The 16,007-nt window shown below is 37.7% G+C and overlaps 1 protein-coding gene across 4 annotated transcripts in view; it reads left to right on the top strand.

The window, feature by feature from the left end:
• Positions 1-16,007, top strand: part of ATXN10 (ataxin 10) — a 159,779-nt gene that overhangs the window by 82,389 nt on the left and 61,383 nt on the right. For all 4 annotated transcript variants that reach the window (XM_048824729.2, XM_075121209.1, XM_048824690.2 and 1 more), the window contains 3 exons: positions 6,085-6,250; positions 11,454-11,562; positions 13,169-13,338. In XM_048824729.2, coding sequence (XP_048680686.2) covers positions 6,085-6,250; positions 11,454-11,562; positions 13,169-13,338 — 445 coding nt within the window. The remainder of the gene's footprint in view (positions 1-6,084; positions 6,251-11,453; positions 11,563-13,168; positions 13,339-16,007) is intronic.

Here is a 16,007-nt window from a genome sequence, read left to right as displayed (position 1 = left end):
TTGCAGGTGCAAGATACTGTAGACGTGGCCACCCGTCTCTTCATTGTTTTCCATGGGACTATTGTTAGGCTGCCCTCAGGGAAGATGGCAGCTCCCTGGGCAGTATGACTTAAAAACTGGACAGAGAACTATGAAAAGGCAGGGAGATTGGGAGAATGGGATGGCTTGAGACCTATAACTGAAAGAGAGCAAAAATATAGGGGCAGGTTTAAGACAGAAGACTATAAGAAGGGCAGGAGACTAGGTGGAGCAGGGATGGTGCCTGGCAGTGGAGGGGCTGACAGAATGGGGAAGAATAGCATCTTATCTCCTACCTCCTCCAGAACCAGGGAGTCCCTACTCAGATAATCAGTGGGGAAGGAAAGTGAGTATTTTAAACCTCAGGCTTTTTTGTGGGGGGGAGAAGGTATAACTAGTGATTTTTATTTATTTATTTTATGGGATTATGTGGTTCTGAGTTAGTGTTAATTTTTAGTTTTAGCAGTGGAAAAGTTTGCTTGATTCGTCAGTTTGTGTAAGGGTGTAGGACTGCCACATTCCATCTGTAGCATGTGACTTGTTATGGTAAGGTGCTATGCTGCTATAGCTGGTCAACCTACCGAATAAACATTTTCAGTGCACTTATTACACCTATTATGAATCACAAGAATTCTGCAAATCAGCAAGCAAAGTTAACAAACTAATTAAAAAAAAGGAAAATTAATCCGTGTGTGCGGATAGTTCATCTGAAAATGGTTAGTTCGTTTTAATTTAAGAGTTCTATATAATGTACTAGTAAATGTGCTGCAAAGTATTTTGTAAGGTCTTTAATATTATTAAGATCTCAGAACTCTGCTATTGAATCTTATGCCTATAATTCCCTTTATATCATATTTCAGAGTGTATTCTCTGTCACACATGGCCAAAGAGAGAAAAAGTCCAGTGCATGTAAAAATGTTCTGACTGCCATTAGCTGGACAGAAAAGAGGCATTGTAAACCAGAACACAGGGGCATTGTTGTCTCATTGTGAGACAAGTCAGAGAGACTTCACCATAAGGGTGCCACCTTGGGTGTCCATTAAAGCTGACTTTATGGATGAGGACAGAATGGATGCAATATTGAGGTGTCTGGGAGGACAGTTTAAGCTTACAAATACATACAAACTCTCTGTTACCTGTATATTTCACATTAAATATACTTATTTAAAATCTGTTTACAGGAAATTAACTATGTTGATAGCATTTGCTGGTACACAAATTAGTGGTGGCCCTTAAAAACTTGCCCGTTGTCTTAGAGAACTAAAGTTTATGCAATTGGAGAACTGCAGTATTTGCACTAGTCAAGGTATTTTCTGTAATCAGGACCCAATGCACTTGTAATGCTGAGGCACTTGCCAAAGAGTTGCCCTGCTTGCTGTGGAAATGAGCCCCAGAATCTCAAATTTCAATTAAAAAATACATTTCTGCCATTTATAGCTATGAAGAAAAATCATTCAAATGTTAACTGAGTGTACTCAATATGGTGATGTGTGCCTAAGTCTGCAGATAGCCTGCAACAGTAGCGCTGAGTAGTCTGAACTGCCCATCTATCTCAGTGATATTCTAGGTCTGAAAACTAATGATTACACTTAAATGTTTGTTAACCATTTCTCTGTTGATGATTGTAGTTGGATGTTTCTGCAACAATAATATGCTAAAAGATTTTCTTTAAGAGTCAGTTGAAACCTGTTGGCATTTTGTCAAATTCCAGAGACTTCCACAGCTACTCTCAAAAATATTTTGCAGAAATTTTAATAGAAACGTTTCTTTAAGACAAGTTAGTGTAGAACGTGCACAACACTAATTAGTTTTATAAACTAATTGCATGTTAGAATTTTTTTTAAACTAAAGTGTACATATTTACCATGTTATCTGTTTTTTAAAGGTAAATCATCTCCTTCATATCGAATCTTTTTATTCCTGTAGAGATCTTCCAGTTTCCCTTTAATCCTTTTTTATTCTTTTCACTCTGTTTTTTGTTTGTTTGTTCTTAAATTAAATCAACCAACCAACCTTCAAGAATTTGAATATAACTTTCAATTATTTGCATCTTGCTGTTTTGGTTTTATTTGAAAGGACACAGAAGCACATCACAGTGAATGGTGCAAACCTTAGTAAAATTATCAGCAGTAAAACAGTTACCAAAGTAGCCAAGTTATATTCTGAAAAGTTAATTAGTATAAATTGCATCACCCTTATTCAACATACATACGGCTTTGCTGTATTCAGAGTCCTATCTGCTTACTGGTAGTAATAAACATAAGAGCTTTTTAATTACTTTTTACTCTGATTAGTACTGCAGAGCCAAAATTTCTAAAGGATAGTCAACTGTATTCTACCCCTTTACGTCTTTAGTAAGTTGTGATGTTATAAGTTGTACCAGCCCCTTTAAGATGTAATTTGAAGACATCAGTGTTGGAGAAGTCTAACTGAGGGCTAGCTTACCTTGCAAAACCTTTATTAGTGAAGATGCACGAGAAGGAAAGATCTGAGGTTAAATTCACAGGGCTGGCAGTTAACCTCTTTTTAGTTGTCATCTTTTCTCATATGTTATCTTCTGGTCTTCAAACAACTCCCCAGCCTCCCCAAGCTCATCATCAGAAGCAAACTCCCCACAAATGAAGACACACCAACTTAAAGTAGCACCAGCCCCTTCCATAATAGATGCAAAACTTGCAGACATATCTCCACTGCTACGATGATTAATATTCCCCACAACACACTTTTCAAGATCTCTGGGTCCTACATGTACCTGTCACAACATGTGGTTCACCTCATCCATGCCACTAAGAACTGTGTGGATGAAACAAGACAATCCCTACACTCTTGAATGAATTCACACAGAAACACCTGATCACCTATGGACCAACACTTTTCACAAAACGATCACTTAGTATCTGACCTCTTAGTCCTTGCCCTCAAAGGAAACCTGCACAACACTTTCAAAAGATGAGACTCGGAGCTTAAATTCGTGTCTTTGTTAGATGCTAAAAATCACAGACTCAGTAAAGACACTAGATTTATGGCCCACTGACCATTCTTTGTCCTATGACTGCAGAAGTGTTAACTGCCCGTTTCACCTTGAATTATTTCTGGCAATGTGTGTTAACTCCTTACGCTTAATAATCTGTTCCACCTTGTATTTAGCTGTGGTGCTTTGAATACTTTCCCCAGACCTGAAGAACAGTTCTGTGTAAGCTTGAAAACTGCTTTTACCAGCAGAAGTTGATCCAATAAAAGATATTACCTCACCCATTGTTGGCTCAGCGTCTCTCAATATTTTCTATATCAAATATGCTCCATTTACTTTCATAGAACTCAACAATGCTATTTTTTGAGTGTCTTTCAGAGTAGAATTGACATCATCCATTGAAAAAATGACCAGATTTTAGACTGAGGAGGTTACCGAGTTCAATATCCTCAAGCATATGCATATCTAAGGATTCAAGTCATTCATAGATCTCTTTATAGGCAGAGAGAACTAATAGGATCTAAGCACCTGCATAACACATACTATAGAATGTTCACACAGAATTGAACCTAGTAATAGCTATGTTTCAGATTTAACACTGGTGGTTGCTCTCACTTTTAATGCTATCGTTCGTTTACAAACTCTAGAAGGCAGCACTGTTACATTGATTGTTGCTAACTCTTTATGGTAGCAGTTGCATAATGTCCTTGCCAGTAAGGTGAAATCAGGAAGAACTGGGTAAAATTTGTATTGGAAAAGGTTCAAATTAAAAAGGTTCAAATGGCATCAAACAGAGAAGTTAGATAAAAAACATAAAATAGTCTTTCTGGAAGGATACAATGATAACACGTAGTAATCACAACAAGCAAGAGTCAAAGCAAGCTGCTCCATGAGACACAGAGGCACAGTCACTCCACCCTGTTTTGGGTTGGCCTTTTCCAGAATGACACTGATTGCACACTTCCACACACAATCCCCTGGCCTTCAAGCAAGATCAGGAACCATTCTCCGTGCCCCACCCTATTCTTAAACGCATAGTTTATGATTCCAACACAGTCCTCAGTATATCACAGCTGAGAAGTGAGCCACAAGAATGATTCCAGGTCTGGAAGACCTGCCTTACAGTGAGAGATTTAAGAAGCTCAGTCTATTTAGCTTATCTAAGAAAAGTTCAGAAGTGTCACTTGATTACTTTCCTAAGTACCTACATGAGAAGACGTCTAATAGTAGACATTGCCTTAATCTACCAGACAAAGACATAATGAGCTTCAGTGGTAGGAAGTTGAAGCTAGACAAATTCAAACTGGAAATAAGGTGTATGTTTTGAACGGTGAAGGTAATTAACCACTGGAACAATTTAACAAGATATGTGGTGGAGTATCCATCACTCAAAATCTTTGTAAATTGAGATTGGTTGTCTTTCTAAAAAGATATGTTCAAGTTCAACCCAAGTTTATGGACTTGAAGCAAAAATTACTGGGTGAAATTCTATAGTGTGGGTTATGCAGGTGGTCAGATAGTAATAGTTCCCTCTGTCCATAAAATCTGTGAATGACTTGACTCCTTAGACATGCATATTAACCCAATTAAACTCAATCTAAAATCTGGTCATTTTTTTCAATGGGTGATGGAAAACAGCTTTTAGCATGGTTGCCCCGAAAATGGGAATTGACCAATTATTCACATAGAGTTGAGGGCGTTGGGCAACTGGCTTCTGGTAGTTTGTGGATGGGGAAGTGTGGTGGGAATGCGTTCCCCTACCTTATCCTTAAATGGTACAACTATCTTGTGATGGGGCCTCATCAGATTTATAGTGAAATCTATGAAGTTATCCTTATCTGACAACCTCCTATCTGTGACCACTTCAGCTTATCCCGCATGTCTTGAGTACAGTTCCCTACCACATTCATTAAAAGGATTTTCACAGTCCCTTGAATGGTTGCTTGAAACAGGCTTCACTGTATTAGTGAGATATCAAGATTAACTTGGGAAAAACTGCCTGCCTTTTTCCTTGGTCAGTTGTTTTTTCGGGGTTAATAGAGTTGTGACCATTCTTTTCCATTGGAAAAAAAATCTCTCTCCCCTTCATTGTGACAACTCACTTGGCACATTAAACTGTATGGAGTAGTTCAAATGCAAATTTAATTTTGATTTTAAATGTCAGTCCTCACATCTGAATTCCAAATATTTTAGTCAAAGGAAACTCTGAGCTTGCCCTTGAATGTGCTCAATAAAGAAAACTCAAGATGAGAGAATGACAGTAAAACCTTGCTAATCCGCACTCTTCTCAGCAGAGGTTTGATCAGGAGTGCTGCACTGAGGTGTCATATTATGAAGACATCTTTATTCCTTTTTATGTGTAAAGTTTGCATTGTGAATTGATATATCAGAAATAAAACTAAACTATAATTATCAGAGAAAATGACCAAATTACATTTTGCAATAAACTGCCTTTTTATTGTTCACTTACTTGCTAGTTCAGATAATTCCATAATTTTCAATGGGAATTTTAATGATTAATGTGGACTGGAGAATTTCTACAATCTGTCTAGTGGCAATTATATTATAGCTATATAGACAAAGGTATATTTTTTCCTTGATTTATTGAGTTCCCTCCTCCCTTCCAACACACACTTTTATTTGTAGTTTTCTATCAGGAAGGAGGGAATTAGTAGAAGATTATATACACAAAATAAAGTGTAAATGAAGGCACAGTTAAAGGGATGCTGTCAAGTAGTGTAGGTTGTGTATGTTTTTGTATTCTGTTAAAGATAACTTTAAAGGAAGATTTTACCATTCTTCTCTCCACCCTCCCTGCGCATTGTGTAGCATGTGCAACAACCATAGCATTGTCAGGTACAAAAGTAGAAAATGAACAGGCTGTTTTAAAAGTCAGTTTAACTAGACTTTTCTGGCTAGGCTGTCTCAGGTGAACTGTGTGTAAAAATTAATCAAAACGTGTGGTGAAAGTTAATTGCTGTCTAAAGCTCTTTTGCATTTTGAAAACCAGACATGATGTTAGTACCACAGGTGAACGAAGGCTTTGTAAATTTAGTTAACAAGTTTACCTACTCGTTTATTCATTTTAATTTCAGGATTACTTTGTTAGAACTGATAATGGCCAAAATAAGTGAGAAAAATTCAATGACCAGTGATGAAATGGCAATGCTCTTGAAAGATGCTGAATTTCTTGCAAGCCTTTTCCAGGAGAAATGTCGCGATGTGCTCAAATTAACTGCTGCTGCAAATACAGAAGATGAGGTAAGACTTCAGGAACACTGTGTTAGAATCTGAAGTTGCTGCCATGTGTTGGTTCATGTACATAAAATCACAGTTATCTCTTGCCTATATACTCAAACTTCCTTTGGATGGTAAAGCAGCTGAAGAGATCATCACAGTAATCTCTTGAAGCTTTCTGGTTTTCTTAAAAGTCTCAATTTGCTGCTGCACAGTGAACGTTGCCTCTACCAAGAAATGGGATAGAATTGCTCAGAAGACCTTTTACTTATACATGGTATTGACTTAAGAATTCAGTGCTCGCAGAGGATAGCTCCTTACTTGACATCACAGGAGGTGGTAGTAGAAAACAGTTATTTTTGATCATTTTTAGTTTGAGTTCGATGTCTTGACTTATTCTAGTTTTACCAAGGGCTGTTCCTATTTTTTAAATTTTTTAATTGTGAATTTTATTTTAGACAAATAGTCTTACTTCTGGGACTTCTTACTTACTTACTTCTGGGACCTTGGAAGCCAAGTTAAATTTGCTGAACAAAAATAGCATTTCTGACTAGTTTTTAATTGTTTTGAAACAAAAATAGATGGAGCTGTAACCTTATCCTGTCTTTTGACAAAAATGGCTCAACCAGGTAACAAGTTACATATATTTAAGATACGTAAATTATCAAATGCAACCATTTAAAAACATCTTACAAGTAGTGAATTTTTAAAATGCAGTTGGCTAATTATAAAGATTATCTGTTTCATACTGTGATTTAGAGTTTAGCTTTTGGGTGTCTTTTTATTTTCTTCTTGTGCTGAGTAGGGAGGAGTGTCCAAGAGGGTCTCTTCCTCCTTGTCATGCCCCATGGGGTATGCTAAGGAGGCCTTTGCCATCTCTGGTAGAGATCTCTGCTAGTCTAGTTTTTCCGCATTCGTTTGTGGGGGATTTTGCTTTCATCTTTCCATCCCATTGTATACAAGTAGGAAGGCACAGCTCTAACCCTGTCTCCAGAAGTACAGACAGCAATTACCCCCCTGGCTGTAATACCCCTTGACAATCATAGGTAATTAATATAAAACGCACCTATCACAGGGAGAACCAATACCTCCTCCGTCTCATGCTTTCTCACTCTATGTTGCTCATGGAATGTCAATTGGTATTGCCCTCAGATCTGGGTGTCTCTGACCTTCAGGTAGCTTTTAATGCTTTTTTAATACAAATACCTGAAAAACCCTTTATCCTATGAAGATTGGAAAAAATGTATTTACCAAGCCTACATTTAGCAAAATACTTTGTAACTACTGATGCTTTCTTGAGTTCTCAGGTATATGACATCCCATGGTACAATTATCTTTAACTCACTGACTTCAGTTACTTCTACTCACAAAAAAGGAATAATCATGTTTAAAAAGACTAAAAACCTAAACTTAGAAATTACACACTTTTTTTTACAAGTCATAACCAGCTTCTTTCTAGCAGGAGGAGCACCGTACTATGTCAGAAATGTTGGTTTCCAATATAATAGTGTAGATGGAAGAGAGAAGTACCTTGTAATTAAAACAATGCTACTACAACCTAATTTATTTTTAAAAAAATCTTTAAGAACAAGCTTCTGTGATAAATCTAGTTTGAAATGCAAATGAAAAAAATCATGCCTTTGTACGTTACTATTAAACTGTATTGTAGCTGTCTGAAACTTGTTAGAATATTTACAAGTGTTCAAGAACTCAAGATATACTAAGCGTATTGTGTTATATGTGGGAAACCTGCTTTTATAAGGCTCTCAGAAATACCTCAGTGAGAAAGTGGTAGTTGAGTGGATAGCAAAACTGAGAATGGGAGAGAGGTACCCTACAGTATGTCCATGGACAATAGTCTTTCTTGTCTGTCCAAGGAGAATTTTTGAAGTTCGACTAAAAAGTCCTTTTAGATAAGTGAAAGAACTTGACTACTACTAGAAAAGATGGCAACTTGGAACTAAATTAAAGGGAAGCATACTGAGAGATTTCTGTCAACTGTTTTCCTATTCAAGTAGGCTGTGTTTTCTGTTATTAAAAATACATGCTTGCTTTTTACAGTAAAAAGACCCCTGCTCAGCTTTCAGGCGAAGTCGACCAGCAGTCTCAAAGCTGTCATAGTTGGTTGCCATATCTAGCACTAAAGTTAAGTCCCTCTTGGACGTAAACACAGAAGTCATTATCAGTATTTTTTAATCCCATTATTATTGATCATTTATTGCCCTGGAACTGGAGTTGCAAATAAAAGAAGAGGATTGGCAAGAATAGCTGAAAAATAGTCTCTCCACAGGAGGGAAAAATCCTGATAAATCCATAAATATTGTGCCTTGTTGTTTACGAAGAATAACCAATAGAAATTCAGTCGTCTCAGTATTTTAGTTAATTTTCAAAATATTTAAATTTTTGCCTAAGGATTGTATTATTTTGCAAGTAATGGGATTGTGCCTGCAAAGAATCGAGTGTAGTATTTTTCTTTAGACATCATGTTCTGCAGACAACATATGTTCTATCCCAAGCAATCAGAGGTTGATATTATGCAGCTGCTTCATAGCTAACATTAAAATTATTTTATTTGGTACATAAGCTTGTTTTCTAGCATTTCCCCACTTACATCAGCTTCTGTCCACCAGACCTGAAAAATACCAATTTCCCTCAAATTTGTGTGCCTTATTTTGTTCCTGGCTAGAGAGGATTTTTTTCTGTGTTGGGAAGTTTATTCAAATTCAGAAAATAAGTTTTGTTTTTTTTTAAACCAATCTTTCCTGTTTCAATTTTTTAAAATATTCCCCATTCATTTTGGCTAGTCAGATCTCCAAAATGAGCTGGACTACAAACTCGACGTTTTTGTTTTGTTGGTCTTATAGAGGAGTATCTAGGGTTGTTGTTTTTTTTTCAGGTGGGGAAGGCGTTAATAAGTTATATAAATGTAAACAGGACAAAGATGAAAATATATCTTGTATAAAAATGACATGTTCCTCCTATCGGGCCTTGCTGTAGAAATTGTTCGCCTGAGCCAGAGGATGAAATGGTGCATGGTAGGTGACATGCAGAGTGCAGGATTCTAGGAAGGGATATGTGGGAGACAATGAACCAGGAAAGATATATCTCAAAAGTGCTAATTTCCAAACACCCCTTACTGATCTTGATAAGAACTGTTGGGTACTTGGCAGTTTTGAAGATTAGGCCACTTATTTTTTGATACCTAAATAGGTTCCTAAATCCATAACTGTACATTCCCCTTTTTTTTCTTCAAATCTTTTACCCATCAAATAAGTACCTCCTCCCCGTGCAAAAAAGGCAAAATTAACACATGGGTGTGTGGTGCATATTAGGTGGGGCAATAGGGAGACACCTGCCAACCATTGAAACCATCTGAAAAGTTTTGCTTTTGCATACATATACACCAACAACTCGGAGTCAGCCAAACAAAACAGTACCAACAATCTTTGCCGACAAAATACGCCTTAAAAAAGTGGCTTAGAATGAAAGTGTCACAGCTCTCGCTAGAGAGTTGCTTGAGCAACACATTATGTATGTTTGTGTGTAATACAATATATTTACACATACAATTGTCTTCAAAAGTACTGTGCCAATAATACTATTTACAGATATATATAGATATTTGTTTGCCCTTCAGTTAAATGGCACATAAGTGTCTATTATGACTACAGATGATACATACATTAGCTGAGAGTTTTTCAGTAAAACTACCGTATCACAGTACAAAATAGGAACGTGGGATGAAAACATTACAAATACTGTCTCTCTCTCTCATTGAAATACAGTTGTGATTGCATTTCACTAAACCACATAATTATTCAATGAGTTTGCTTTCACCAGCACAAATCCAATGTACAAAATAGTTTAGGGCTACATTGTGTCTTGGACTCCATGCCGATGAAAGGAAGCAATGGGAAATAATTTCCCTTCCATTCCTGCATGGGCTAACTGGATCATAAGTCTGGCAGGTAGACAAGCAGGTACTATGTGCCTGTTGACCTGTTGAGCAGGGATGAGTGGGGAATGGACGCAGACCTGGATCTGCCAGCACCGTCAAGCTAGCATAGAGAGACAAGGTGGCTGAGGTAATATCTTTTACTGGACCAACTTCCCTTTTTGAAGGAGACAAGCTTTTGAGCTTACACAGAAATGTGTTAACTGGAAAGCTTCTCTCTCTCACCAACAGAAGTTGTTCCTATAAAAGATATTACCTCACCCACCTGGACTCTCTAATATCCTGGGATTAACACAACTTCAGCAACACTGCAAGCAAGAAAGCACAGAGTGTGTCATAATGTGCTATTGGTATAGGCCAGCAGCAAATTACAGGGTAAGAGGGAAGCAAGGAAGGAATTGTAACTCAGAGATGTGTCTCTGTCATAGTGTCTCCAAGCGGCTACTCCTGGGGTGTTTGTAGCTTATTAATTGTCCTTTACACAGGGCTATGTCTAAAGTCACAGTTTTGTCCTTAGGCATTGCATGGCACACTGAATATTTGTTGTTTTTCTGAGTGATGATTTTTTAATTCTAAGTGCCGTACGATCCACCTAACTAGTGAGAGTCTACACCAAGAAATAGTTTTCTGGTTGAATAAATAATATGCAAATAAGACTCTTTTCTATCTAACCAGAATACTACATTTATAATCCCAAATGCCTGTTTACCCAAGAATAATGTAAATTCTCGCAGCCAAAGTTCATTCAACCACAGAATTATACAGGATTCTTGCGGATAACAAATTGGTGTCTTGCAGGCAGTGTTTGTGTCTTTAAAGTGGGCCACTTGCACTGGGTAAACTCAAAGAAAAAACATTTATACAGAAGTGATTTTCTCAACTTATAATTTTCTGTATTTCTGCTGTTGGAAGATACTGTGTTTTTAATAAAAACTTTATCCCTTACAGCTCTGTTTTGCTTTCTCTGTGATCTTTCATGGAAGTTGTAACACTGTGTTTGACAATAGTCTGTAGAGAGGAAATGCTTGTAATTTAATATATTAATTATTATGGCTATTGGGAAGAAGCCCTTGTTTGTTCATATATATTTATAATGAAATATAATCTTTAACAATTTTCAGGGAAAACAATGAAAAACGAGTAAATGGATATGGTGCCATATATTGCTGATAGCTCATGCTTTTCAGCAGACCTTCTGATCTTAGATTCATGTTTATGAACAATAATATATTTTGTGTTCATAATTTCAGAAATGCTGCCTTTCTTTTATAGGAAGCAATAGTTACAATTCGACTTCTTGATGTTCTTTGTGAAATGACATCAAACAATGAACAACTGGAACATCTGCAGACTTGTCCTGGTTTGCTTGAGACAGCTGTGGGTAAGTTGTTAAATGCTACCGCTTTCCAACTTCTGCTTGGTTTCAAAACTGTACTGCACCACACATGAAAATGAGTTTTTTCCACAACTCCTGGTAATTATTATTGACCTTTTAATAAAAATAAATAAATAGAGCAGTGAATTATTAATCTACATTTTCAGATGTTTGGTTTGTCTCTGGAAGTTCTGCTGCTGTACTTGTTCAGAGTGGAGTTAGCTCTGTTTCCCCAACAGAGCCTTTATCTGTCTCTCAGCAGTCCTGTTTGTATGGGATGAGTTTGTAAAGGATAACAGCTTCATTTTCTTCTGCTGTCTGATTGTGTGTTTGAGTTCCTCTAAAAAGAAAAATAGGACTTTCCCATCTATCACTTATTCAGTACCTGAAAGCCAAGATAGAGAATACAATAAAAGTTCTCATTAATCAAATTGTTACTTCAAAGTTCAGTTTAAAACAAGCCTCCCCATAAAAGTAAAGATTTTTACACAATAAAAAGAAGCCAGGCCAATGAGGAGAGACCCTCGCCTCAGGGAAAAGGGAGAAAGTGGTGTGCAAGTGATGATTTCTACTCCCAAAACTCTTTGCTTCAGCTGAATCTGATGTTGCTGCACACAGCCTTCTACACAGCTCATAAAGGTCTCATGTCAGTTTAAGGAAATCATTCATTCAACATATTACTTTGAACTTGTAGACTGAAACTACTCAGCTTATATACACTGAGATATTCTAAATGTCCTTTGGGAAGAGGATTGCTAGTGTGCTCTGCTCCTACGCTTAGCTACAGCTAACCTTTCTGATTAAATTCAAATACATAATTTACTACTTCCATTAAGTAAGGGCACTTAGATACACTTACATCGATGTATGTCTTGAAGAATCACAAAATATTCACTTGTACTTCCTTAACAAATGCTTAACTATTTCAGCACAGAAGGAGAATTACAAGGAGTTGGAGATCCATACAGCAGTTTCACCAGTTAATGTGCCAATACTTGTTTCACTAGCAGCTTTCTGTCTGTTTTTTCTGTGCAGCTATCTCCAGATTAATTAAACACAGCTGCAGACTAGAACATTGCAACCATGTGTGATGTATTATAGTTCTATTGGCTAGCAGTGCCTGAGGACTACAGCAATGGATTCTGTTCTCCAATTTGTTTGTTAGCCTGAGAATAACTATGTTAACTTGACTGTTCAGTGTTTTTTGTTAGCAGTAGTTTGAGGCAAAACCTCAACGTTCCAGAGAAGTCTCTGCTTTGAAAGAATTGAAAACTGAGCACTACGAAGGCATAGCATCAAGAAAAGTGTCCGAATCATCAACCACCGATGGCTCTGATGCCTGTGTGTGTGGCAAATTGGACTCATCATTAAGACTCTGTGTCTGAACTACAAAATCAAATAAGTGGGAAAAGCTTCAGGGCTGTCTCACCCTAATCCTGGCACAAAAATTAATAAACAAACAAAATTGGCAAACTGATGTTCTTCCAACATTCTTGAAAAATCTAGAATTATATAGAAATGATAGTGTTGTGAAAATAGCACCGCGCTATGAAAAGCAGTGATGTTCCCAATATGGTAATGTATTAAAATGTCTGTTTGCTTCCTTATGTAGATACTTTGCAGCTAACCCACCTGGCTGGGAAACAGACTACAAATATCTTCACTGCCACACGTTCTCTGACAGGGGAGGGAGAAATTTCACATCCAGCTGTGGGTTTTAAATCACACCTCATTCGTTTGATTGGAAATCTGTGTTACAAGAATAAGGAAAACCAAGACAAGGTAGGATTGTTTCCATGTAGTCTCTTGCATGATCAGCTACACACACGAGTTTGGTTTATGACTAAATAATATAGTTAATCTACAGTAGAGGTTAAAATTTGTATTAGAAGTAGAAATAAATGTTGCTGGACTTCTTCAGAATTATGAAAGAAATCCACATCACGTAATTACCATAATAATTGGCTTTATTTTGTGTGTGTGTTTACCACATGTTCAGTTTTATCTGTGCTTTCTGTCCATCTCTCTCACTCAAAGCCAATGTTTTGTTCTTCCTGCCCCGTTCACATCTGACTACAGTTCTTAAAAGGCTTCTGGAAGTTAAAACCCAGCTGATTTTTAAAAAAACAAACAAAAATCAAGTTTAGTTGGCCTCGCTATTGCCTCTCTCTCTCCCCTAAAACTTTCTTCCATTTTTGAGATACAGGTAAGTCTGCATACCTCCTCACGTTGAATCCTCTGACTCTATTGAGGAGCCAGTCCCATATAGGGAAAATTAGCTTTTCTTTCTGGAGTGAGAACAATGAAAAGAAAGTGAGATGGCAGCTGCCTACTCTTAATAATTAAATCCTTTCCTGAGTGTTGCATAAGAAGTGATGTTTCATCCAGATGTGAACCTGCTTTTCTTGCTGCAGGCAAGTAGGCCTTCCATGAAAAATATTGTAATGTTTAAATGCATTATGTTGTAAACCTTTCCAGAATTGGACAGATTGCACCATAAGATAAATTAATCAAAGGGCTCCTAACACATAATGTTCCTCCACAACACACTTTTCAAGATCTCTTGGTCCTACACATGCCTGTCACAACACAGGAGATGTGCTGAAAAGTGTGTAGTAGGGAATATTAATCATCGTAGGAATGGAGATATGTCTGCAAGTTTTGCATCTATTATGGAAGGGGCTGGTGCTGCTTTAAGTTGGTGCGTCTGCATTTGTGGGGAACTTGCTTCTGAAGACACATCTTCTGATGACGAGCTTGGTGTCGTGGTAGCCTTCCCTCTAGCTCATGAGGGCTAGAGGTAACTGTTTCTTAGGGTCAGATGGATGGTTTGAGTAAATTCAGGATTGTTTTCTTTATTTCAATATTGTCTTAGATAAAGTTAAAGGGTGTGGGTGACAATTTCCAGAAAAGTAATAGATGGGATAGAAAATAAAAAGCATGGGATAATAGCTAGCTCAAATGACTAGAAAAGGAATATAGAGCATTTTACATCTATCAGCAACTCAAATCGGGCCTATGCTAGCAGGGACTATAGCTATTATCTGACCGCTCGTGAGCGTTCCATGTGAGATGAGCTAATCTAATTCCACATTGCCAAGTAGAGTCTGTGTAGTGTTACTTGGGCTGTTTGTATCTGGTCCTCCACTCCTTATTTTGTGGTCACAGTCTCAGGTTTTGCCACCTGTGGAGGAGGATTTCTTTAACAGTATAGCTTTTCATTGGAACAGTCTGTTATGCTGTTTGGATGGAAGTAATATCAAGTACACTGAACAACTAAATATTAAAGGCAGTTTCCTTGGGAATGCCTGTACTTCCAACTTCAAAATGCCTGTACTTCCATTGCCAGTTTGAGGAGACATATATATGCATTAGCTCTCGTTGCTAAATGGTAGTTTGTCTTAAGCCCTGTGTATGGCCAGTGCAGTTGCACTGCTCCAGGAATAAGACTGAGTGGATTGTGACTCAAGTCAGAATCTACCTCCCCATTTCCTCTTACTCTATGGGAGACAGACCCTTCACCAGTACCTATACCTGGCACGGACTACATCTCCCAGTGTGCTCTTGCAGCTCTGCTGTCTGGTGCATTGGAGGCAGAGCTGAAGCAATGCCCATCTACACAGGCTGGGAGGGAGGCTGGTAGTGACTCTGCAGAAACGGCTTCCTTCACCCATCCTCTCACCTGCTATTCAAGTAGCTAGGACAAGAGATTAAAGATGTGATTTATATTGGCAATGGTGGAAAATTTTGGGACAATGCTTCTGAGTGGAAAAATTAATTACTGCTGTTACTTTGATGCATCTGCATCTTGTATTAAACCCATAGTTTAGTTTTCAGTAAATTTATTTTTCTCCCTCCATTGTGGAGAGAAGCCTGGTGTTAGCCCTGTGGTATCATTATGATGGAAACCTTCCGGGGCTTTCTCTTAGGAGTGCATTGTTTACATCTCTCCTTCTTCATAGTTTATTTTTGCTATTGTGATAAGTTCTTAAGACATAGAAAAAGCAGAGGTTTAAGTTATAAAATGAGATGTGATTATTAAAGCAGGTTGTTGCCAGGCTAGCCACCCTAATTATATTTTTTCTGAAGCTGCGTAGGTGAAGTGTTGTAAGAAAAGAGTCTCAGACCAAATTTCCAGTTCAGGTACAAAAAATATGGTTGTGCAGGATATCACTGAATATGAGTTTTGACTTATATAACATGTCTGATGTAAATCCGAATGTTTTCACTCAGTGCTGGTAGAGCTTGAGCAGCAACAGACATATGGAAAGTTCAAATCTGTGCAAGGAGTGAAAACTCCTTTTTACCTAAACAGTCTGGTGGGGCTCACCACCCTCTTAGCTCCTGCTTCAGAGAGGGGAAGCAGTCAGGAACTGCCACATCTAGGACACCAAGGGGCAGGCTGAGCCAGGTGGGCCACTTGTCTCCACCCCTGGGACAGGCATGGAACT

This window comes from Caretta caretta, chromosome 1, assembly GCF_965140235.1.
Source record: "Caretta caretta isolate rCarCar2 chromosome 1, rCarCar1.hap1, whole genome shotgun sequence".
Taxonomy (NCBI): domain Eukaryota; kingdom Metazoa; phylum Chordata; order Testudines; family Cheloniidae; genus Caretta; species Caretta caretta.
Note: the sequence above shows the minus strand (reverse complement) of the source record. Positions and strands in the feature narration are given on the sequence as shown.